Source organism: Rhinolophus hipposideros (assembly GCF_964194185.1).
Source record: "Rhinolophus hipposideros genome assembly, chromosome: 14".
In the NCBI taxonomy this organism is placed as follows: Eukaryota; Metazoa; Chordata; class Mammalia; order Chiroptera; family Rhinolophidae; genus Rhinolophus; species Rhinolophus hipposideros.
This window is the reverse complement of record NC_138060.1, coordinates 35,267,681-35,293,021: the sequence shown is the minus strand read 5'-3', so window position 1 is coordinate 35,293,021 and position 25,341 is coordinate 35,267,681. Positions and strand designations below refer to the sequence as shown.

At 38.2% G+C, this 25,341-nt stretch overlaps 2 protein-coding genes across 9 annotated transcripts in view; one reads left to right on the top strand and one right to left on the bottom strand.

Moving 5' to 3' along the window:
• The window catches only part of ACAD11 (acyl-CoA dehydrogenase family member 11), a 71,611-nt gene extending 63,427 nt beyond the window's left edge, over positions 1-8,184 (bottom strand). The window contains exon 1 of one of the 4 annotated variants that reach the window (XR_013994870.1): positions 7,913-8,091. Coding sequence is in view for 2 of the 4 variants with exons in the window: in XM_081071998.1 (XP_080928124.1) it covers positions 7,913-8,061 (149 nt within the window). In the remaining 2 variants the exon portion in view is untranslated. Of the gene's footprint in view, positions 1-1,531; positions 1,669-7,805 lie in introns of those variants that run through there. The other 3 variants (XM_081071998.1, XM_081072000.1, XM_081071999.1) reach the window with 3 other exon arrangements.
• On the top strand, positions 8,142-25,200 carry UBA5 (ubiquitin like modifier activating enzyme 5). 5 transcript variants are annotated; one of them, XM_081072001.1, is made up of 12 exons: positions 8,142-8,991; positions 13,571-13,616; positions 13,713-13,802; positions 16,813-16,922; positions 17,767-17,853; positions 18,519-18,603; positions 19,356-19,460; positions 19,631-19,758; positions 22,002-22,137; positions 22,953-23,028; positions 23,176-23,282; positions 23,836-25,200. In XM_081072001.1, the coding sequence occupies exons 1-12, from the start codon at positions 8,831-8,833 to the stop codon at positions 23,917-23,919; spliced, it is 1,215 nt and encodes a 404-aa protein (XP_080928127.1). In that variant the 5' UTR covers positions 8,142-8,830; the 3' UTR covers positions 23,920-25,200. The 5 variants fall into 5 exon arrangements, with proteins under 5 accessions (XP_080928127.1, XP_080928130.1, XP_080928128.1 ...); XM_081072002.1 differs by lacking the exon at positions 13,713-13,802 and having other exon boundaries at positions 8,246-8,991; XM_081072004.1 differs by lacking the exons at positions 13,571-13,616; positions 13,713-13,802 and having other exon boundaries at positions 8,232-8,991.
• Positions 25,201-25,341: the final 141 nt, after the last annotated feature.

Genomic DNA, 25,341 nt, shown 5'->3' with positions numbered 1-25,341 from the left:
ACATAGGGAAAGAGAATAATACAGGTTCACTTTATCAATATGATAAGTGGAAAATGCTATTTATGTCAGAGAATAAAGCTATTTTTTAAATGGCATTATCTGAAAATTTTAAAAGTGAGCCCAGAGCACTTAGTGTAAGACTGCCTGGCCCCATTCCCAAACATCTACTCCTTTCTATTTCCCATCACTCATAACACTGTCTTGACACCACCTGGATTGGTCTCATTATGCTCCTTATCCCTGTTTATATCATCAACAAAAGAAGTCCCAAATTCCCACGTCACCACCACTTGTCTACTGCATTTTAATTCCCATAAGGCTCTGCATAGTCCCTATTTTGTCTTGTTCTCCCACACTGCCCCTAGCCCCCAACTCCTGACACCTTTCTACTGTGTGCCCTGGAATTCATTTTCTTTCAGTAGCATAATGACGCACAACTTTGATCCCTTCTCTGAATGGAACATTCATCTCCTTGCTCTAACTCAAACCGGAATGTTCCATGAAGACCCTGTTTCCTTTGTAGGCCTCTTAACTGTAGATGTGGGGTTTCCCCACATCACTCAGCCAATGGGTCTGGAGATGGAGTCTGTGTTCTTCCTGGTACTCACTGGCACTTCCAGACTTTTTGCCCTCCCTCTGGTCTAAAGCCCACTCCGGCAGCTTTGAATCTGTCATGAGACTAGAACCTTCTACCCTTTCTCGTTGCACTCACCTAGTAACTCTCAGATCACTTCCTCTCATTGCCAAAGCATTCAGCTTGATTCACTATTACTCTTATTAACACTGCTCCTATCCTAATTAATGATTTCAAAATCCACACAGATGATCATTCCAACACTCAGGCCTGTCAGTTCCTAGAATTCTTCTCCTTCAGTGATATTTCCCTTTCTACTACCTCAGTCACTCATTCTAATGGACACACCCTACACCTTATAAATATCAACAATTCAAGCACTACATAATCCTACTTTTTAAGCATTTATAGCTCCGACCACAATCTATCTTTCTAATCACTCCCACTGGTACTTCAATTCCAACAATCCTTCAATCCTGGAACCTATCGGCTATTGATCATATTACCTTTTCACCACCCATCAGCTCTCCCTTTTCCCCACCATGTCCTTCCTTACCTAGCTTAAATTTGATGGTCAATTACATAACCACTCCCTTGAATACATCTTTAATATACTTGACCTTTTTCACTTCATGTTATTTGCTTGGATTCTCCCATCCTGATTAAATGCAACTCTTTGCCTGCACTCATATAACTGAATGTAGCTGGAGAAAGAAACAGCCATGATTATTGTTAGGTCCCGTAGAAACAGATCCTGAGAGAAAGATTCAGGTGCAAGTGACTTATTAAGGAAACACTTGGGAAACCAATAAGAAATCGGGAGAAGCAGGTCAACAAAGGGGAGAAAGCCGAGCAAGAGTACGATATGAGACAAAGTCCTTTCGAGGGTAGCTTCAGCCTGATCTCATGGTGGGGAGAGGACTCTGCAGTGTAGGTTACACCTGAGAGTTGTCTTACCTCCACAGCAAGAATGATGAGGATTTCATACTCCTGAACCCAACAGTCATTAGTTAAGGGCCATCTTGAGCAGTAGAACATTCAGGACAAAGGAGGCTCCACTAGGCCACAGGCAGTACAAAAAAGAGCCACAGGTGCTGGTTATTAGAAGCAAAAGCCATCAAACAAGAGCATACAGGGAAACAGAAAAAAAGAATCCAAAAGAATCTGGGTAAATATCAATAATATCTACTAAAATAACTATTCTTGCTTCCAATTTACCATGAACCTCAAAGTGAACCCTGACAATCATAGCTTGTTTATTCTCCCATGCTCATGGATGATTATTTCACAATTTCTCCTCTCTCTTCAAACCTTCTCCTCCATCTTTACTCTCCGCTCATTCTAGCTTCCTATTTCACTGAGAAACTAAAGCAATTAGGTGAGAACTCCTACAGGGTTACAGTACCATGTCTACTGCACACAAGCATCAGTACCCATATACGCTGTCTTCTCTGCAGAGTCTGTAGAAGAATGTTCACATTTCTAAGGACAATCCCTTCTCTTGTGAATTAGATCCCAGCCTACTCTTGTCTGCTCAAGGACTTCATTCCAGCCTCTCTCCTGCTCAATTTTTTCTCTCTTCTGGATCACTGCCAGCAGCATACAAATATATTTTTTAAAGATTTCTCTTGACCCCACTTCCCCCTCTACTTAAAACATTTATATTCCCCTTTGTAGAAAAACTCGACAGTTGTTTACATTCCCTGCTCCAATTCTTCTATTTTTTCTTAAACCCATTTCAATCCAGCATTCATTCCTATCTTTCCACTGAAACTACTTTTTCAAGGTCACTAATACTGTTATGGTATTTACACCATGATTTTCCCCCTACCTCTCCGGCCACTCCTTCTTAGATTCTTTTGTAGTTCCTCCTTAATTCTTCAGCTCCTTAATATTGAGGTGCCTGGGACTAAGTTTCTAGACCTCTTCTTTCTTTACGTAGACTCATTTTCCAGGCAAGCTGTGATCTCATGGCTTTAAATACCTTCTCTATGTCAATGACTCCCATGTGTACATACCTAGTCCAGACCTCTGCCCTGACCACCAGACTCATATAATGAACTGTTTACTGTACATGTCCTCTTGGATATCTGAAAGGCATCCTGAAACTTAACACTCCAAAACTGAGTTCTGGTATTCCCCCTCAAATCTACTTCTCTACAGTCATCTCCATTTTACTTTATGGCAACTCTGTTTTTCCAGTGACCAAGACAAAAACAGATACTATTAGGTTGGTGTAAAAGTAATTGCGGTTTAAAAGGTTAAAAATAATTGCAAAACCGCAATTACTTTTGAACCAACCTCATATTTGTCTCTTCTTTTTCTTTCATACCCTACATCTATCATTCAGTAAATCCTTCCAAATCAACCCAGAATACGACCACTTGGCACCTATTCCGCACTACCATCCTGGCCTATGCCACTAATATCTCTCTCGGATCATTGCAATACACTCCAAACTGGTCTCCCTGACTTTGCCCTCTTTAGTAAAACACAACAGGCAAACAGATTGTTTAAAAACACAAATCATGTTCTTCCTCTATCCACAAACCCTAATCTCCTCCCATCTCCACTCAAAGTAAAGGCCAAAGTCCTTATAATGGCTGACAGGACCACGGCCCTTGCTTCCACTACACCGGGAACACTGGCTTGTAACTCCCTCAACACACTGGGCACACTTCCCCCCTAAAGGTCAGAACAGCCTTTATCTTGCTGTTCTCTCTGCCTAGAACACCCTTCCCCCAGAGAGCCGTACAGTTCACGTCCTCATCTTCTTCAAGTCTTTGCTGACTGCCACCTTCTCAGCGAGGCCTTCCTGCTTCTACCCCCCGCAAATATTTCCTGTTCTCCTTTAATTCTCTCCAAATACGTATCGCCTTCACTAAAATATTTAGAAAGTGATTTCAGTTGTTTTGTCTAAATAGAATGAAAGTTCCAAGAAGGCAAGAATTTTTTGTTATATCCCCAGTGGATGGAGCAATCAATGCCAGGTACAGATGAGGCACTTAACACAAATCAGTTTGTATTGTATTAAGCTATACAATGGTTTCATTATTGTTTAAATATTTTATATTTCTAATGATTTAACTTTTGCAAATTCAAAAAATAAATTTTGCATAAAAAGAATATTTACAAAATGTGTAAAGCAGAAAGAATAACACAACAAATACCAGTGTCCTCACTACTTAGTTTAAGGGGGAATTTCTGTATCTCTGAAGCTCTCTATGTCCCCCTCCCCTCAGAGTAACTACTGTCCTAATTTTTTAATTTATCATTCCTTAAAAGTTTATGTCCCTAAACAATTACTGCTTATTTGTCCACTTTTTGATTCTGTGTGTTGTGAATAGCTGCAGTTGAATCATTTTCACAGCTGTATGGAATTCTACCATGTGAGTATACCACAATTTATTCATCCCTTCTACTACTGATGAACATTGTATCATTCCTGTACTTTTGCTATTACAGTGCAAGTGAACGTCTTAATAGGTTTTCTCCTGACACCCTACTCCAATAATTTCTCAGGAGCATACACCTAGGAATAGAATTTCTGTGTCATGGGGTATGTATATCTTTCCATCTTCATGTTTACATGATCATGCCAAATTGTTTTCCAAAGTAGTTACGTTAATTCACATCCTCACCAACTGTGAGTATGAATCTCTGTTACTCCGGATCCTGACCCACGTTTGAAACTGTCAGACTATATTTTTTCAGGCAGTACGGAGGTATGAAATAGTACCTCATTGTTTTAATTTGCATTTCCCTGATTACTACAGTGCAATGACGTTGAGCATCTTTAAGTCTTTTGACCATTTATCTGTTGGGCCATTTGTAGTTTTTTAATATATTTGGATAGTAATTAATCTTTTACCCATTTATATACACTGCAAACATTTTCTTTTTTAGGTTTCACTTTCTAAGGAGTCTTTTGCTGAAAATTTATCACTCACTTCCTTTATATTTTGTGCTTTGGTCTTTTTAAAGATTTTTCTACTCTACTCCAAAGTCTCAAAGATCATCTCTGTCTTCCAAATGTTTACAGTTTTGCCTTAACTCTAAAGTCTGTAATTCACCAGGGACTTTCAAAGAAAAGGGTCTAATTTTAATTTTTTTATACAGATAATTATACCTGTATAATTTGTTGAAGTCTTCCCCTATACACACTGATTCTCAATGCCAGCATTGTCATATACGGTCTGACAATTAAGTTTGTGAACTTGTTGCACCGATGCTGCTAACCTTTTTTGATAGCAGAGGGATTATTCATTATGAATTTGTACCAACTGGACAAACAGTTCACCAAGTTTACTATTTGGAAGTGCTGAGAAGGCTGCATGAAAAAGTCAGACGACCTGAACTTTTCACCAATTCATGGCTCTTGCATCACAATGCACCAGCTCACATGGCACTGTTTGTGAGGGAGTTTTTAGCCAGGAAACAAATAACTGTATTGGAACATGCTCCCTACTCACTTGATCTGGCCCCCAATGACTTCTTTTTTTACCCAAAGGTAAAGGAAATATTAAAAGGAAGACATTTTGATGACATTCAGGACATCAAGGGTAATACGATGACAGCTCTGATGGCCATTCCAGAAAAAGAGTTCCAAAATTGCTTTGAAGGGTGGACTAAGTGCTAGTGTCAGTGCATAGCTTCCCAAGGGGAGCACTTAGAAGGTGACCGTAGTAAAATTCAGCAATTGAGGTATGTAGCACTTTTTCTAGGATGAGTTCGCAAACTTAACTGTCCGACCTCATACATCAAAATTCTATAAATATGTGGGGTTTTTTGTGGACTCTTATTTTATTGGTCTATTTCTGTATTAATACCATGTCTTGTTAATTCAAGCCTCGTACTTTGTTCCTCTTCAGGAGTGTTTTTGCTATCTTTAGCCCTTTGATTTTGAACACATAATTTAAAAGTAATTTTTCAAATTACAGAAAAAAGTAGGGCTGATTGCCACTGCACTGAATCAATACATAGGTTGGAAAAAAACAAAGATAAATTTACTATTGAATTTTCCTATTCATGAACATTGGCATCTCTCAATTTATTTCTTTTTAAGATCTTAACAAAATTTTATAATTTTCTCTACAAAGGTTCTCACACATTTTATTAGATTAATATTTAAGAATTTTGATGCTCTTATCGATTATATCTTTTTGAAGATTACATTTTAATTGTTGCTAAAGTACAGAAATGCAATTGATTTTTACATACTGAACTTTGATACTTTATTATTTTCTGTAGATCATTTGTTGTTTAATCCGTGAATCAGTTAGTTTCTAAACATGTGTTTGACAGCTGTCTTTCTTCAGTTATTTCTAAACTTTTGGCATTTATATTCTGATTTTTTTTGTAAGATTGACACTTTAGAATTTTTGAAAAACTTCCTTTCAAGCCTAACATGTCTTCAATTTTCATTAACTTTTTCATGTGTCCTGGAAATAAATGTGTATTTTCTGTGGGATAGCTCCATACACAGATAGAGGCATACTTCAGAGATACTGCATGTTTGGTTCCAAACCACTGTAATAAAGCATGTACAGCAATAAAGAGAGTCATAATCTTTTTGCTGGTGTAAGGTGATGAGTTAGAAGAAGAGTTGATAAGAATGAATCTGGAGACTAGCAAGAATAGATTTAAAGATTAACCACTTAAGGTCTAAGACCCGGGCTAACGTTACACCTGTGGACTGACAAACACCAGGACAATTTTCAGAGAAAGCCAACCTCAACAATAGTTCTCAGAAGGCACCAGCCAAAACTGTAAACAATTGCAAGATGACTAGTCCCCTGCACAATGCATAGAAAAACATAAAACCCCAGCTAAACAGCAACCTGCTGTACCTGTCCCTATCAGACTCTGCCCTGGCTCCTTTTTGCCAGTATTTCTCTTTCAAACAGAAACCCCTGGCAGCTGTCTTCTTTAGACACTGCCATGGACATTCTCTCTCTCTGCCCAACCTTCAATAAACCTTTCTTTGCTTTCCTACTTTTCTGAGTCTTGTGAATCCTTTTACCTTCTGCCAGCGACCAAGGGTTAATTCTATACCAGTGCAGAAGGTCTTACTTTCAATTTGTAATAAACACACCTGCAAAGCACTAAGAGCAATAAAACGAATATGTCTATACTATTTATGCCACAACTAATTCCATTTATCAAAATGCAATCCTAGTTTATTTAACATTCAAGTTAATTCAGAATTATCTTTCAGTTAGATAATTCTCCAACTCTAGGAGGTAAATATTATCTCCGTTTTGCCAAAGGAGGACTCAATGCTCAAAAGAGTTAAATAACTTGTCCAGATTCGTACAGCAAGTGGAACAGTTGAAATCTAAACTTTGACCTGTTTTAGTTTGTTGGTAACATAGGACTTCTAAGGCTAGAAACCTGTTATTTTTCAGTGCACCTTCTCCTTTATCCTCCAATATCTTTGAGACCAGGTGCCTTTTAATTCTATACCTCAAAACTCTCTCTAATCCATTTCCTTTACTACCGAAATCAGGAATATAAATGCCAGTACTAAATGCCACGGGTATGTGGTTCTGTTGCAATGTTTTAAGTCCTTTCAACTATCTTATTTCATTATCAGGATTACTCAGAACGGCCATGTATTCATTACAGATTAGGAAACCAATTACCAAAGAGTTTATGTAATATATTGAAATTCCCACTCAGTCTGTGGCAGATCTAATCTTCTGGAAGCCAGGATTGGTTCTATAGCTCTGTGTATGAAAATACTATTGTTAGAATAAACTTAACTTATAAACTTATATTTTGTTATAAAACGTCAGCCTAGAGCCAGATTCAAGGTGGGGACCGGTAATCTCAGGATCATCATCCAGTTCCCTCACTTCAAAAAGAAGTAAAGCCCAAAGTGGTGCTGTGATTTGCTACGTGGAAAAGCTAGTATGAGAATTCGGATCTCCCAGGTGGTGCCACTAACCGCCTCCGGGGATATGACCAATTGTAAAGGCATTACATTACATAGGCCCCTCAGAAAAACAACACACACACACACACACACACACACAACTAATGGTTCGAGAACAAAAGTTGAGAAAAAGCCTCTTTATACCCCACAGCTCTTCCACCCTTAATTGCCCCAGTGAATCCCCGAGGTACATCCCTGTGAATCGCTTTCATTACGGCCCACCAATGGGAACTACCCAGAATGGAAGGCCGGGGACGGGCGAGGACAGCTCCCGCCTGCAGAGGGCGTCATTACCGGAAAGGAAGTCGTGGTGGGCTACACCGGGCACCCACCCAGGGCCCAAGGAAGGCGAGCACTATGCACAGAGATTTGATTCTCCTGGAGAAGGCCGGCGTGGATACCTGTACTGGGTAACAAGCAGCTTGGCCTCGGGTGCGGCCTCAAAGCCGGGCAAGTGCTCCTTTAGGTAGGCCTCCAGGGACCTGTAGTCGAACTCGTGTTGCGGGAGCACCTCGGCCGCTCCGGGCTCGCTGGAGGCACGGTTCTCCATGACCGCCTCCGCGAGCCCCAGAAACCCGGAATCCACAGACCCTTCTCGCGTGGGGAGTGCTACTTTATAGCCAGAGGGCGAGGCCGGGAGCGAGGCCCGCACGCCTCTAGAGGCGGGCCCCGTGGCTCCAGCCAATCACACAACGTGAGGCGCCGTTGCTGAGCAACATTAAGCAGCGGAAGCCAGTGATGTAGGCTGCAGCTGGGTACTGCCCGGAGGGCCTCTGTGTGTTCGGATTTCACTTTTTGGTCAGTTTTCAGAGCGGGCGACCTCAGTTTCAGACAACAAAGTCACGTTAGTCGCTACCGGCAAATAAGAACGTACAGGCCTTTCAACCTCTAAATTGAATGCACCGGCAGGCGGAAGCGTCCTGGTCAGAAAAGGGCCCGTCAGGATCTCGAGCCCAAGAATAAAAGGTCCTGGTGTTTCAGCGGTTGGAAAGGCGACGTCGTAGGCCGCGGGTGATGGACCTTTAGGACCCGCTGGTTCTGGTCTCTTAGGATCCAGCGAAGGAAAAAGCGGAAAGGGGCGGGTGTTTTGTTCGGGGGAGAGATGACTGCAACCGGAAGCGGTGCGGTGCCGGGCCCGCAGGAGTGGCGGAGACGTGTCGGGCTGTGAGCGCCGCGAGCACTTCCCCAGAGGGCTGGGCTGGGAGGGCCGCCGCCAAGCGCCTCCTTACACCCCCCGGGGGCCCGGGACACCTAGCAGCGTGGGGCGGCGGCGACGGCGAAGACCCGGGCTGGGAGCTTTGGCGGCCGGGGTCCCAGCCATGGCCGAGTCTGTGGAGCGGCTGCAGCAGCGGGTTCGGGAGCTGGAGCGGGAGTTGGCCCAGGAGAGAAGCCTGCGGGCCCCGGGGGGCAGCGACGGAGGAGTGGGCCGGCCCCGCATCGAGAAGATGAGCCCGGAGGTGGTGGACTCCAACCCCTACAGGTGCCCGGCGTCGGGGGTCGGAGGCGTGCGACCGGGGCGGGGTCACCGCGACTCCGTGTGGTCGGGAGTGAGGGCTCCCCTGCGTCCCGTCCACACAGCCTCCCATTGCCTTTTTCTTGTGCTGGGGGGGCGGGGGGTCCTGTTCCCAAACGCGGCAAGGCCAAGTCTTAGTACTGGTCGGAAAATGTCCTTTCTCTTAAAAAATAAAATAAAATAAAACAAAAACAAAACAAGGGAAGCAGCCATATGGCGCTCCTCCTGTGCCTGCTGAGGACACGTACGTATCCAGTTTACTACTCCCCCTACCTCGTAACGTACCTGGCTCTGCACGAAACTGATAGTAACCGCTCTCGGAAGATGACCTCAGATGCAATGCCCGCTAAGCATACCCTTCGAGTTTCAGAAAGGCTTCTTAATGTTTCTTAAATTGGGGGCTTGGCGGGGAGAGCTGGATTAGCCCTACAGCCATTCGACTTGACCAGTTCTGTCCCCTTCTTGCCTTCCTTGGTTTTAGAATAAGGTTTGTTCATTCAGCAGAGGTCGAACCTAGGCAGTGGTTAAGGTGCTGACTCTAGGATCGAATTGATTGGAGTCAAATCTCAACTCTTAGTAGCGGAGTAACCTTGGGCGAGTTCTAAACCTGTCTGCTTCAGTTTGTCACTTGTACCTCGGGGGGAATAGTAATATCTCGGTCAGAGTTGTGATGATTGAAAATGTCAGTACATATAAAATTCTTCGAGTAGCTATTGTACATACTAAGCTTTGTGTAAGACTGTTGCTCAGTGCAGATTAACCGAGCTTCCACTACCTGCTAAGTACTTTTTATGCATCCTCACTCGTGCATTTTCCTCCTTACACAACCCTAGGAGATAGCTACTATTATATTATTTTGCCCCCATTTTATAGGTGAGAAAATTGAGGCTTAGAGAGCTTCTGTGACTTATCCTCAGGTAATGGAGCTAGTAATAGGTAATAAGACCTGGACTGGCCTTAGGTTTGTTTTATCCAAAGTTCATATGGAACTGTCTCCCCAGTAAAAACAAATGAACCACTAATTAGTGTGGCTAAAAAATTGGATAGTTTTAAAGTACGTGAAACAGGAAATATGTTATTGTTACACTTTCCCTTTAAATAGCAGCAGAGTCTGGATTTAAAAAAAAGGTTTTATTTATTTATGACATATAAAACCTCAGAGGAAGTTTTACAGTGCATGTATACATTTTTTTTACCAACCTGAAATGCAGACCAGTATTTAGGCAAAACAATGTTAATTATGTTTATAATAGAAAAACCTGACAAATTCTAATTCCATAATTACAGAAGAGTTCCTATTAACCAAAATCAACTGAAATCATCCCAGAGTCTTGCTTTTCCCTCATTCATCAGGGCTAATTGGTTAGCAAGTTGTCTTAATTATGTTTTTCTTTCAATTTTATTGAGATACAACTGACAAGTGTGCATGTATTTTAACTGTGTTGCCAAATATGAAGGGTTAATGATACAAAATTTTTAGAGTTTAAATAAGCATGATGTAGTGACAGAGTCCCAGAGAGCAGTTTCCAGGCTCTCAGCCTCACTTGGAAACGTGCTGGCTCCGGTGGTGGTGGTTGGCTGTCAGCTGTGGCCAGTTGGCCAATTGGCCAATTAGCCACTGATATAACTGCTGTGGCGAGGCTGGTTGATTCGCTGGCAGAGAAATGGCCAGAAGATTGTGACTCCTGCTTTCTGTGTCTCCAACCCAGCTGCCAGCGAGAATATAGTGGTGTGACTCCCCTATTTATGGCTCCATTGGTGTTCCTTTTTGGCCTCACCATGTCCTGCCTTCTTGTGCAGGGAGCGGGAGCTAGCTGAGACGCCCGCATGACACATGAACTGACATCTCTAATCAGAATGAGTTGAAAGTATTTCATTTGGCATCCTTAAAGATTTTGTAATTTTACAAATGAAAATTAAAATTGTCATCCAAGAATGAAAAAGAAAGGGATGTGGATCAGATATACATATAGAATCATATTTCAGACATTTTAATGTGAGACAATCCCTTGATATTCTAATCACAGACTTTCAGAACTCTAAACATTTAGTATTTTCTATCTGATTTGTACCTTTATTAAAACTGCTACATAGGAGATCGCAATTGACTCCCAAAGCTCTTCAGTAGTACATGGAAAATTGATAAAGGTCAGCCTTAATATTTTGAAATATTGTTCAGTCAGTAAAAAGTGAGCACCTTTTCATCTCAGCCCTCCTGGATGATATTATCTACCACTTAATTGAATTTTTCTTATGCGTGGACACTGGGGATACAAAGTAGACATGGTCACTTCCCTGGAGAGGTTACCAGATGAGTGTGAGATAGACAGAAAGGTAAACATGGGATTGCAATATGAGTGGTAAGAATTATGATAAAGTACAGAGTTATTGAAAAATATAAGAGAGGGGTTTGTAGGTGTTCATCATTTTAATTGCATGAAGTGATACAAAAGAAAAATAAAACCTCTGATACTCAAAGACCTTTTGCTTTAGTTTTGGAGACTCAATGGTTCTGGAATAATGATTAAACAACACAAGTAACCATAAAATTATGTGGTATAGAATATAATTATAAGCCTGTGCAGAAAATGGAGAGGGGAGCAAAGGCTTTAAAATTAGAAAAACTAGTCTTAAATACTAGCTTAAAAACCCAGCTCTGAATTCTTGTTTGTTATGTAGCTCACTGGGGTAAGTTAATTAATCTGAATATTTTTCTTCATTTGTAAAAGGGGTTGTAATACATTCTTCTCAGGGTTATTTATAAAGATTAAAGAGAGCATCAAGGCAAACATAGCAGATTGATCACAGGTATTTATTGTCACTGTCTACTCAATCCCAGCAAAATGACCGTAAAGGAATTTTTTTTCTTGGGGGGTGGATATTGGGGAACAGTGTGTTTCTCTAGGGCCCATCAGCTCCAAGTCGTTGTCCTTCAATCTAGTTTGTGGAGGGCGCAGCTCACTGGCCCATGTGGGAATCGAACTGGCAACTCTGTTGTTCAGAGCTGGTGCTCTAACCAACTGAGCCATCCAGCCGCCCCAACTGTAAAGGAATTTTTAAAAAGGAATCACCCCCACAGGAAAAATGGAGGGCGTCTATTAATAATGGGGATGGGTGGATCCTATACTTGAACATTATAGTAACACAATTTTAGTAACTAGAAAAGGGATGGGTGACAGATCCAAAGTTGACTCTTAAGCTAGCAAACCAGTTTATACCACAGAATTCCCCAGAGGCTCAGGAATAGGCAGAGGTACTTCTAGAAGGGATTAGGGTAGGGATTAAAAAATACGGTTGAAAATCTGTTGAAGAAACAGAGCCCAGGTTTTCTACTCCACTTTATGTAGCTGAGCTAATGTCTCTTTCCTACCAGGAGAAAAGACTAGACATTTACACATTGGAGAGAGTAAAATAGAGGGTTTCCATTAATTGAAGTAGGTCTTTGTACCTGAAGTAAGGGAATTAACTGCTCACATACTGAATGCTAGGACTCTGAGCCTTGTTCTTCCACTTAACACCCCAAAACTGACAGCCATAAATGCCTTTCAGGCTGGAAATTAAAAGATTCTTCTCTAGGGAATCTGATAGACCAAAGAAGACTGAAAGACAATGACATTTTGGGTTTCAACTAAATAGCCCTTCCAGATTACCCTTTAGTGAAGCCCAAAAATCAAACAAATATCACCCATATCCTTGCCTTTATTAGTGTCTGCTTCTTAAATATGAGCAGAACAAAGGATGAGAGAAGCTCCTAACATGAAATGAAACAACAAAAATAATAACTTGAATAGACTATGTAAGGGGGACACATACCCAACATTATCATTATCCCCAGATAAGAGATGATATTTTGTACATGAAACAGAACAAGGTACTACGAAAAAAAAATCACTTAGATTATTAAAAAGAATTCTTGAAAATGAAGAACAAAAATGAAAATTTCAATAGAAAAGTTGGAAAATAAAGTTGAAAGAAATCCAGAGAACAGAGCAGAAAACTAAAACGATGGAAAATAGGAGAAAGAAAAGAGTAGAGGACCAGTCCAAGTAGTCCAACTTCCAAATAATCGGAGTTCCAGAAAGATAGTCCAGAAAAAAACAAGAAAATCATCAAATTCTTCAAGAAAATTTTCCAGAACTGAAAAAACGTGTTTCCAGTTTGTAAGGGTCTGCCAAGTACTCAGCCCCGTGGAGGAGAATAGATTCACAGTAAGGTACATCATTTCAGGCACCACAGTAAGGTACCACAGTAAGGTACAAATTTCAGAAGCTAAAAGACACTAGAGCTATATCAGAAATTTTGGGGGAAAATTATTTCCAATTAAAAAATAATCTTGTTGCACAGTTTGCACCTGGGAGGGGTTTTCAAGTATCAGTGTTTTAAAAGCTGCCCTGGTAATTCAGTTTCCTCTGGTAAAAGCCAGCTGAAAGATTTCTTCTCTTTTAAAGGATTAGTAATGATTGATTTTTGTTGTTTATTTTCTGTGATGTAGGTTTACCTATTAAAAGATTGTAAGCGTTAAAACTTTTTTTTTTTCTGTTTTAAGCCGCCTGATGGCATTGAAACGAATGGGAATTGTAAGCGACTATGAGGTATGATAAACTTTTCCAAATTTTTGAAGATGATTTCAGTAAATGAAAATAATTTTTGATGAGTTATTTACCAAGACATAATTTCGCATTTCACAGAAAATCCGTACGTTCGCTGTAGCAATAGTAGGTGTTGGTGGAGTTGGTAGTGTGACTGCTGAAATGCTGACAAGATGTGGCATTGGTAAGGTAAAAACATTTCTCTTTGCCTATCATATAGGGAACTACTCACCTCTGGAGTACACCAGGTAAATCAGGATTTTTATTATTATTAGTGGTTTATTGATTTGTGGTGTCTTTATTCATATTGTTCTTTCTACCTGAGAAGGTTAAGACATAACTCCACCAAAATGGAAGCTGAAATATTGCTAATATAAGAAGGACTACCTAATTGTTCAGGAACTTTTTTGTTTGGGTAATATATAAACAATTTGGACTTAAATGCTTGAAACTGAACTGGTGAATGCTCCACATTTTTTTAAACCCATACATTTTTCGCTTTTTTTCTAAAATTGGTTTAGACTGTGGGTAGGAAGGAGAAATAACCTTATACCAGACATCAGGCTACCAATCTTAGATTTATAAAGCTGAAATCCATGATGTTATATAATGGTTGAATACATAAGCTTTCCACAATTACATGCCCTTTGTCATTTTGGTAAAACATACATTTTCCCATAAAGGTTACCAATGCTTTTTAATATGTTGGTCCACTCTGTGCCCCCAAATTCTTAAAAGAAAGTGGTTTCAAAGTAGGCGCTCATTTCCCAATATAGAAAAGACAACACAAAAATACCAAAAATGTTTAATAACATTTTAAAGTCTGTCAAGAAGTTTACAAAAGCCAGCCAACAGTTGCTTATAGCTGCTGTCAGTACGCTGGCTGATTGATCAAGGATAGGCAAGATCCTGGAGATCCGTGGTTCTCAGGTGTCAGTGCATCAGCCTCACTTGGGAGACTACCCCAGTGGTACTGATTTTGTAGGTTTCAGGTGGACCTAAGGATTTGAATTTCTTACAAGTTCCCAGGTAATTATGATGTTGTTCCAGGGATGACACTTTAAGAACCTCAGGATCCTTGTGACTCACAGTCTGGTCCTAGAAGTAGTAGCAGAACTGCCTGGGAGCTTCAGGCAGATTCTGATTCAGTAGGTCCCACCCCAGACCTGCCCAATCAAAATCGCATTTTAACTACATCCCCAGATGATTCATATGCATATTAAATGTGGAGAAGTGCTTCTTTATTTGTAAAAAGCTCCAGGTGATGCTGATGCTGCTGGCCCAGGCCACATTTTGAGTAGCAGCGATCTAGAACAGTGATTATCAAATACTGCTGTAATTGGAATTTCCTGGGACATTAAAAACAATTCTGATGTCTAGACTGCACTTCATAATAGGTTAATCAGAATCTCTGGGGATGGAACTCAGACATGTTATTTTTTTTTAAACTCCCTGTGGGGACAAAACCCCAAAAAACAGTTTCCAGGCTCTCGGCCTCACAATAGAAAGGTGCTGGCTTGGGTAGTAAATGGCCATCAACTGTGATCAGATGCCAGCAGCTGTGGCTAGTTGGCCGTCAGCTGTAACCCGTAAGCCATTGGCCACTAATATAACGGCTGTGGCTACGCTAGCAGAGGAGGAATGGGGGCTAGCGAGAGGATGGTGGCTGGCAAGCGCGGACTGCTGTTAGGCAGATTATGTAGATCCTGCTTCCTGTGTCTCCAGTCCAGCCGCCAGCGAGAATATATTGGTTTGACTCCCCTATCTATGGCTCCGTGGGTGTTCCTTTTTGGCCTTACCGTGTCCTTCGTTCTTGGGCGGGGAGTAGGAGCTGAGACCCTGCACGACACTCCCCCAAGTGATTCCAGTGTGCACTCCAGGTTGTAAGCTAAGGATCTACATAGGTAAGGTTCAGAACTTGCTTCAATATGTAGAACAGATCAACAAGAAGCTAAGTCATGGGGTTATGTAGGGAGGTGGAGGATTGGAGACCCAGAGCGCACTTCTATCCCTGAAAGTTTCTGGAATCCACAGGGCACCCTGGATCACCAGATTTAGATCAGCTGCTTTATTTTTCAGATGAAGATACAGGCCTAAAAAATGAAAGTGACTTACCTGTGATGAGAGCTAATTAGTGGCAGAGTTACAAATCACACCTCCTTGTTCCCAAATTTAGGATTTCCTACAACTTACTCATAAACCAGCTTTGAGGCTGAAACTCACCCTTCATACTTGGACTGATCTAATAAATATTGTTGAATGAGCTTAAATAAACCGTATTTTAGAGAATCTAGGGTTGGAAAATTATCATAGGGGGCATAAGTGTTATTAATACCTTTCTTAGCAAGATACTAAGGGTTACCTAGGTGTTGTTTTTATGGAATGGGTTAATTTTTTAAAGTTTCTGTATTGAGAAGAAGAAATTCCCTTTTTTGTTTTTATTGTTAAATTTAGTGGCTGAGAATTGTATTACAGAGTCACAGAATCTTAGATTAAGGAAAGGACCTTGGAAATCCTTGGGTCCAACTTTTCTTAAAAGATAAGAAATGGAATCTTTTGGCCATTTTAAAGTATGTGCATGTGTGTGTGACAAGCACTGTCATGCCTAAATATATATAGCTGGAAACAATGATTAACTGATTAGATAGTAATTCTATTTGGAATAATGTTTTAGCCATGGCATGGGTATATACAGTGTCATATTCACAAAGGGAGTCACGCTATACTATAGTTTTATCTTATTTAAAAATTTCATTTATCTAATGGGTTCTTGGCTCTTAGCAAAAAATTGGAATGAAGAGAATTTTGGCAGAATTAAAAAAAAATTGGTATGAAGTACTATAAACGTTAATTTCTCAGCAAATCATTTAGAGAGGCAGTACAGCGTGTGGTTAGGGCGCAGATGCTGGATTGAGAGTACCTGGATTTGAGTCCCGTTTCTACTACAGATTAGTTGAGTGGCTTTAGGGCAAATGCCCCAGTTGTCTCATTTCTAAAATGAGGATAATAGTATCTGTATACTTATTTCATATGCACATTAAATGAGTTAATATATGGCACCCAGTGTTTCAGAGTTCACTAATATTACTGTCAGACTGTCAGACTGTTAAACCCATCAAATGTAAAGCCCACTAGTTTATTCTTTGTTAGTTTTTGTATTGGTATGTTTTTCATCAGAATACCACTATTTTCATTTTAGTTGCTACTCTTTGACTATGACAAGGTGGAACTGGCCAATATGAATAGACTTTTCTTCCAACCTCATCAAGCAGGATTAAGTAAAGTTAAAGCAGCAGAACATACTTTGAGGTAAATGGAATAGCAATCATAACTGTATTTAGTGAAATCTTACTCTGTGTATTTGGTATGAGTTAATGTGTAAATGGCCCTGAATTTTTCTCTATAAAAATGCAGATTTCACTTATACAAAGAATTGTCTTACCTCCTGGATCTGCGTTGGTACCCTTTTTCTGTGTAGGACTAAATAGTAAAAATTTAGGCTTTGAGGGCCATATGGTCTCTGTTGAAATCGCTCAGCTAAGAAGTTTTAGTGTAATAGCAGCCATAGGCAATATAAATGATATAAAACTGAATGAACATGGCTGTGCTCCAATAAAACTTTACTTATGGAATTTGAAATTAAAATTTCATATATTTTTCACATTATGAAATACTGTTGATCTTTTGTTTTGTTTTTTTCTTGCAACCATTTAAAAATGTAAAAACTATTCTTAGCTTGTAGACCTTACAAAACAGGTAGCAGGTCAGTTTTGGCCAAAGGGTCATAGTTGGCCAACCCTTACTCGAGGAAGTTTCATTGTGGGCCCAAACATACTTCCACTGAATTGAACAAGGAACCAAGAAGCTCTTTTGTCAGGCTGAGCTGTTGCTAACAGGTGATAAAGGCTTAATTCCCAGCACCTAGATTGCAAGAACATTTTTATAAGCCTTCTGACAATCTACATTTTGTACCTAATCATTGAACCTAGCCCTTGAAGTGGGACAAAAGAGATAGAAGAGGACTTTGGGTTTTCTTTGAATAACTTGAATTTCATTTCTTTAATCTCTGTTAAATGATCTTTAGTTCTTTTTCCTGCTTTCTCCTACGAGTCCTACTAGTAGTTTTTGTAATCATTTCCTTTTTCTCTCTTAGGAACATTAATCCTGATGTTCTTTTTGAAGTCCACAACTATAATATAACTACAGTAGAAAACTTTCAACATTTCATGGATAGAATAAGGTAAATTTTTATTTATGAATATTTTGCACAATATCCAGCTCAGCTAAACAAGTATTATTAGAAAATGTACTGATGATTAATTCAATGAGTTGATAGAATGATGCATATTTTTGTTTTTCAAATACTTAATTTTTTGTGTAATTTTTATGTACTAGGAACTCAATAAAAAGTATATATTGTCCAAAAAAAAATAGTAACAACAAAATAAAAAACAAAAAGTCCCCATTATTATAGTAGTATAATAAGGAATCCTCAATTACATGTTCTGTGTTTTAGAATATATTTCTGTCTGTAAATGGTTTTTTGCAGACTCTTAGAACACCACTGAAATATTGAATTGTATTCAGTTAACTTTTTTTGCATTTGTAGTGAAACATGAAAAAAAGTGTGTGAAAGCTTATAGGTAAATGGTAACTTTTGTGAATACACTTTATATTTCTTACATCCTTATATTAATACATGTTGTGTAAGAAGTACTGCAATATCATTGATATTATAATAGTTATGCAATACTCGATATATACTGGATCTTTAATATTAAAGATGTACTATGTCATAATTATACTTAAACATTACTGAATGAATGTGACCTAACAAATAAAGTATAATTAGAATGTATTTTGTGTCCTGATTTTTTTCAAATAAAACTTACTTTCTTTGCCTAGTAATGGTGGATTAGAAGAGGGAAAACCTGTTGACCTAGTTCTTAGCTGTGTGGACAATTTTGAAGCTCGAATGACAATAAATACAGTGAGTATTCCTATTGTATAAAATGTAATACTCATGAATTGATCCACTTTCCTGTATATCCCATCAGTATATGTTCCCCTTACTAAAAATAGTTCTGCATTTAAACCCTTTTATAATGTTTTATTTTTAATGTTCTCTTCGCCTACTTTTGAAATGTATTCTAATGGCTATGAGACCTGTCTAGACTTGCTATTGTAGCGTATGTTTTAGTATCCTATTTTCTCTTATGACAAGAGGGAACTAAAATAGATACTTGTGATGTCAATTTTTAAAATAAATTATTATCTTATAATACTCTTATTCTTGGTCAGCATTGGTTTTAACTTTTGTTACTTTATTTTTAAGTACACGTATAAATATATATAAATTGCATATAAATATGTTTTTTTCAAAAATAAAACTGAATTCTTTTTCTCCTAAATTACTGTTTTCAACTTTTCAAATGACATTTTGCATTTTTTGTTGCTAAAATTGTTTTAGAAAAACGAAGTTTTACATTAATAAGAAATCCAGTAAACTGTGGTTCAATTAAATAGATATTTATAGACTGCTTACCTGTCAGTTTTCTTTTTAAATAGAGAGTGGCAATTGCCAAGGAATTCCATTATTTACAGCTTTCTTGTTTTATTCTGAAAATTAATTTTTAAAAACCTATGGTAATCCATTTAGTTAAACCCGTTTTTCATGAAAAGAAGTTACGGTAAATTACTTCTTGCTCTTTTGTTCTTGTGTTTTCACCTATTTCTACTAAGGCTTGTAATGAACTTGGACAAACATGGATGGAGTCTGGGGTCAGTGAAAATGCAGTTTCGGGGCACATACAGCTCATAATTCCTGGAGAATCTGCTTGTTTTGCGGTATGCGATTCATTTTGGGTTATTTTTCACTGTTAAGTATTAGAGTTCGTAGGGGCATTGAAAATGTATTATTACAATTCAAAGAAAAAACAAACTTTGTATGTGGAATGCTATTTGGAACATACTTTTTTCCCTTTCTTTGAAATTTTCTTTTATGTTTTTTCATGTAGTGTGCTCCACCACTTGTAGTTGCTGCAAATATTGATGAAAAGACTCTGAAACGAGAAGGTGTTTGTGCAGCCAGTCTTCCTACCACTATGGGAGTGGTTGCTGGGATCTTGGTACAAAATGTGTTAAAGTGAGTAAGGGCTAATTTTCTGAATGTCTTGTTTGCTTTTGATGAAAATATGTTTCATGAAGTATTTCAAATGTTGGAATTACCAGCTAAGAATTTAATTTTTAAAAAATTTAGTTTCAAATATACATATATTTTTTATTTTATATATTATGTATAATATATGTGTACTTTTTATTTATATGTAAGTATATCTTATAAGATTTAATTTAAATGTACAGACCCTTGAACATTGCAGGGGCTAGGGGTGCCAACCCCCATGCAGTCAAAAATCCACGTACAACTTTTGACTCCCCAGAAACTTAACTAGTTGACCCTTGGTGTCTGCTGGGAATTGGTTCCAGGACCACTCTCCACCCCCCTGCAGATACCAAAATCCATGGATGCTCAAGTCCCTTATATAAAATGATGTAGAACAAAGCATACAGTCAGCCCTCTACATCCACAGATTTCCAGGGATACGGAGGGTCAACTGTGTATTTATTGAAAAAAATCCACACATATGTGGACCCCGCACAGTTCAAGCCTGTGTTGTTCAAGGGTCAACTGTCAATTAATATTACATGTGTTAATACACATACATGTTTGTGTTACTCTCTGCATTTGGAATAGCTCTTGTTAAGTGACACAAATGGTACTGATGTAGTTATATATGACTCATTAACCAAATGATATAAATCTGCAGGTTTGACCAAAGATTGGAGACTTAGGCATAAATGCACTTGTTTCCACTATCTTGATTTAAACTCTTACTAAAAATAATACGAATGTGATTAAACATTAACCAGGGTAATATCTCTGCAATCCCAAAACAGATACCCAACAACCATACCATCTAATCTATAGCTAAAAAGGATGAAGATTTCCTTGCAGCTAAGATTAATATCAAAGAGTTTTTGAACCAGCCCTCACTTTATTAAAAGCAGAATCTCTTTAGGTAGGCCAGTTTTTTTCCTCACTTTATAACTTTAATAAGCTTAATTATGCTTCCTAAGCCTCCAATATAATAAGAATAAATTGTAACATAGAAAGGCACTCTGATAACAGAAGTGCCCACTACCAGAAAAGAAATTGTAAAATGCATACATAAGAACTCTCAAGGTGACTGTCCAGAGCTTATCATGTAAGAGCAGATAGCCTGTACAAACTTCAGTAGGTCCTATCTAAACAAAACATTTTATAGTATGATACGGAAAGGCGGTGGGGGGGGCATTATGGCTATAAAATAATTCTTTTATGGATGTAAGAGAATATTTAGCTAGCCCTCTACTGATGGAAATTTAGGCACCTTAAATTTTTTTGCTACTATTAACAATGCTGCAAACATCTTGCCGTACATCTTTGTATATTAGATTTTTGTACTGTGTGAATTTTTAAGAATGGAATTTCTGGGTTTGTGCAATATTTATTTTGACAGATTTTACTAAATTTCTCTTTCAAAAGGATTATACATGTCCCTCACTGTGTAGGAGTACCTGATTCACCCAGACCTTTGACAACATTGGGTATCATTAAATTCTTTAATCTTTGTCAATATGAAGGTGAAAAATGGGTATCTCATTTAATTTTCAATTATTTGTGGTAATTTGAGCACTTAAGTTTTTCTGTGAAATGTTTGCTCATATCCTTTACTCAGTTTTTTGTCTTGTATATTAAGAACATTCACTTGAAAGTATTTTTCCTTTTGTTGTTTATCTTATGTACATTATTTTCCCTCTATAAGCTTCCAAAAGGAATCAGATTTGACTGAGAGAGCACAGGGAACTTTACTGCATGCTGGAAATGCTCTATATTTTGATCTGGTAGTGAATACTTTTGTAAAATTTTATTGAGCTGTCCATTTAAGACTAAATTTTATAGTAAGTTATATATAAAAACTTAAAAAAATTAGCAGTTAGATTTAGTACCACATCGCAGGGATTTTTAAGATATTCTTCTCCCACATTTTAACCTCTCTAAAAGCAGATGCTTCTTAAAGTTGTTGAATACCATAGTTTAATTGGCAGTATTTTTTCTTTATTAGAGGTTTAAAAAAATAATAGTTTTATGGTTGATGAAATGGAGTAATCTATTCATTCCTGCATTCATTCAATAAATATCTACTGTAAGCAAGGCCCTATAAACAAGATAAAAAATTTGTTTTCTGAGTTGCTTGTTACAAAAATGACTACCTATTTCAAACTCATTTTTTGAAAATCCAATTATTTTCTTCTAATACTTTTATTTAAGTCTGATTTGTTTTCCAGGTTTCTGTTAAATTTTGGTACTGTTAGTTTTTACCTTGGATACAATGCAATGCAGGATTTTTTTCCTACTATGTCCATGAAGCCTAATCCTCAGTGTGATGACAGAAATTGCAGGAAGAAGCAGGAAGAATATAAGGTATATGTCAACCTGTCAAAATGTATGAGAGATCATATTGCATAGATAATAACTTGAAAAAGAAGAAACAATTATTTAGATTTGGAATATAAGATAATTGGATTCTGTATTCTTTTTTTTTTTTTAAATAAATGTCCACTCCATGGTTTTTTTTTTTGCTTTTTATTGGGGAAGTGGAACAGGACTTTATTGGGGGAACAGTGTGTACTTCCAGGCCTTTTTTTTCTTTCCCCCAAGTCAAGTTATTGTCCTTTCAATCTCAGTTGTGGAGGGTGCCGTTCAGCTTCAAGTCATTGTCCTTTTTCTTAGTAGTGGAGGGTGCAGCTCAGCTCCAGGTCCAGTTGCTGTTTTCTAGTTGCAGGGGGCACAGCCCACCATCCCTTGCCAGAGTCGAACCGGCAACCTTGTGGTTGAGAGGACACATTCCAACCAACTGAGCCATCTGGGAGCTCAGTGGCAGCTCAGCTCAAGGTGCCGTGTTCAACTTTTTAGTTGCAGGGGGCAGAGCCCACCATCCTTTGCGGGACTCGAGGAGTTGAACTGGCAACCTTGTGGTAGAGAGCCTACTGGCCCATGTGGGAATCGAACCGGCAGCCTTCAGAATTAGGAGCATGGAGCTCTAACCGCCTAAGCCACCAGGCCAGCCCCGGGTTCTGTATTCTTAAAACTTTTATTCACCATGCTTCAAAAATGAAAATTCTGTTCAAAGTCTTTTTTTGCTTTTAGTAGTCTAAGAAGCCTGCCAGAATTTTTGATTAATGCTTCAGAGAACTGAGAATGAGTATAAACACTTTGATTCTGTTTGATTTTTACAGAAAAAGGTAGCAGCACTGCCCAAACAGGAGGTTGTTCAAGAAGAGGAAGAGATAATACATGAAGACAATGAGTGGGGTAGGAATTCTTTCAAAAATGAAATGGCAGCATGAAGCAAACTCTTTTATGGGAGGGAATCTAATTATAATTAAGATGATAAAAATTTTGAATAAGTATTGCTTAAGTTCTTTAAAAACTGTTATAAGATCAAATTTAACTCTACAGGTATTGAATTGGTATCTGAGGTTTCAGAAGAGGAACTGAAAAATTCTTCAGGTCCAGTTCCTGACTTACCTGAAGGAATTACAGTGGCATACACAATTCCCAAAAAGGTACATCTAAAATCTGATTTACCAGAAGTAAATATCACATAAGAGAAAATGTTTATCTTCTTTCGTCTTCATCCTGTTTTTTAATGCCAGTGTAGTATTTTTTGTTTTAGATATTTTATACTATAGGCATTAAGATGTATGAAAGAGAGAGGTATTCCGTGCTAATATAGAAATATGCTAAGCACATTTAAACTTTTTGAAAACATAAACATAAAATAGTTTTTTGTCACTCATTAATGGATCAAGTAAAATAGATTTTGATTAAATGAAAATAAATCATTTTTGTACATTGGTAGTTTTAGCCACAATACCATTTAAAAGTACCACTTCAGTAGATATCTCAAGAATATTGAAATTATTGCCTTATAAATCAAAAGATGGTGGGGAAAGTAAAGGACTTTGTCTCTCCTAAAAATTAGAAGGCATGGTTATTAAAGAGAATTTACTTTGTAAACTTGCTGAGCATGGTTAAAGCTTACTCATTATATATTCCTAAGCATCAAGAATTTTACATGGTTAATTTTTTGCTGCGGTTTTCCTCATTTGTTGATAGCAAGAAGATTCTGTGCCTGAGGCAACAGTGGAAGATTCTGGTGAAAGCTTGGAAGACCTCATGGCCAAGATGAAGAATATGTAGATAACGGACTGGCCTATATTTTATTTTCTGTGTTTAAGCCTATTTCCTTACAATTAAAAAAATCATTTTAAAACTGACAAAACTTAGGGCCACATCAACCGATGTATAATCTTTGCTGAATTGTTACACTTTTTGAAAATACTATTACTGTTTCTTGTGCTCCCCCAACCCTTAATTAGATCAATAACTCTCCTAAAATTCATATTTTATTCTAGTAAGAAAATTTCAAAGGATTATTTTAGGCACTTATAAATCTTATTGAAAACTTAGTTACTGAAATGTCTTGGCTTTTTCGGGAAGGGTGGAAAGAAAGGACCAATTTGATGCCATACATATTCCTTCCTTCCAGTCACCCTTTGTGGTCTGTTGCCTGAGCTTCATTGCCGTGGACAGTCAAGCAGTTCATGGTCATGAAATGTAGGGAAAAGAACAAGAGGTACAACCTGCTGATGAGAGCTAGCAGGCATCTACTCACTGTTTGGAATTGCTCTCTACGAGGAAACTGCCCACTACTACTATTGTGGCCAACGATGAATGTAAAATAGTTAACCTTATAAAATAAAAACATCCACTCAAAAGTTTCCTGATTACAAACTGAAATGTAGCCATTGGAAAAGTTTGTAAACCTGTGAATTACATATTCGAAATAAGACAAAGGCAATAAAAGGAGGCTTTCTTCATGGATAGACAGGTAAAAGTACTTTCAGGAAGTACAAATTATATTTCTGTACTGACCAAGAAAAAGAAATCATTGCTTCTGTGGAATATGTACCTTGAGTCACTGTACTTTACTGAGGAGACAGGGATAAATTTAGGCTAAGATTATCTAGATTATACCCGCATATGGGGTACTTTCTGAATACTTTTTCATTTAAATTTGATTTCCTAGGGGATTATTTATTGGCAAGGGCTTGCCCTGGATAATGGGCATAAAGGAGGCCTGGACTGCCTCTGAAATGATTGACACGTACAGATTCACTGGAAGAGCATCATTTTCCCTGATCATGACCATGAAATTGTAAAGTGATGAACTGGTTTTCTCTGGAGTTGCATACAAATAATGAAGGCTTAGAGAGCCTTGGTTGAAATAAATTCCCAATGGTTTGGAGAACATGCATGTGTAACTATTATATTATCTATAGACTCTTACGCTAATCTCTTAGTTTGATGATTTCTTTGCTTTGCAGATATGAATGTCTAAATTGTATCTCTAGGGGGAAAATGTTAGTAAAAAATTAAAAAGTGCATTCCCTACTTGTAAAATAAAGTTCTGAAAACTGATTTCAGAAAGCCCCAAGTATCTATTATGTTCAATGTATATAGTTTTGAGATTCTAGGGTTACATTGTTGATTCTTGTGTTTAGAATGATGTCAGGAAAGTACAGGGATAGTTTTAATAGCCTTGAAACTTATTTTCCCTTT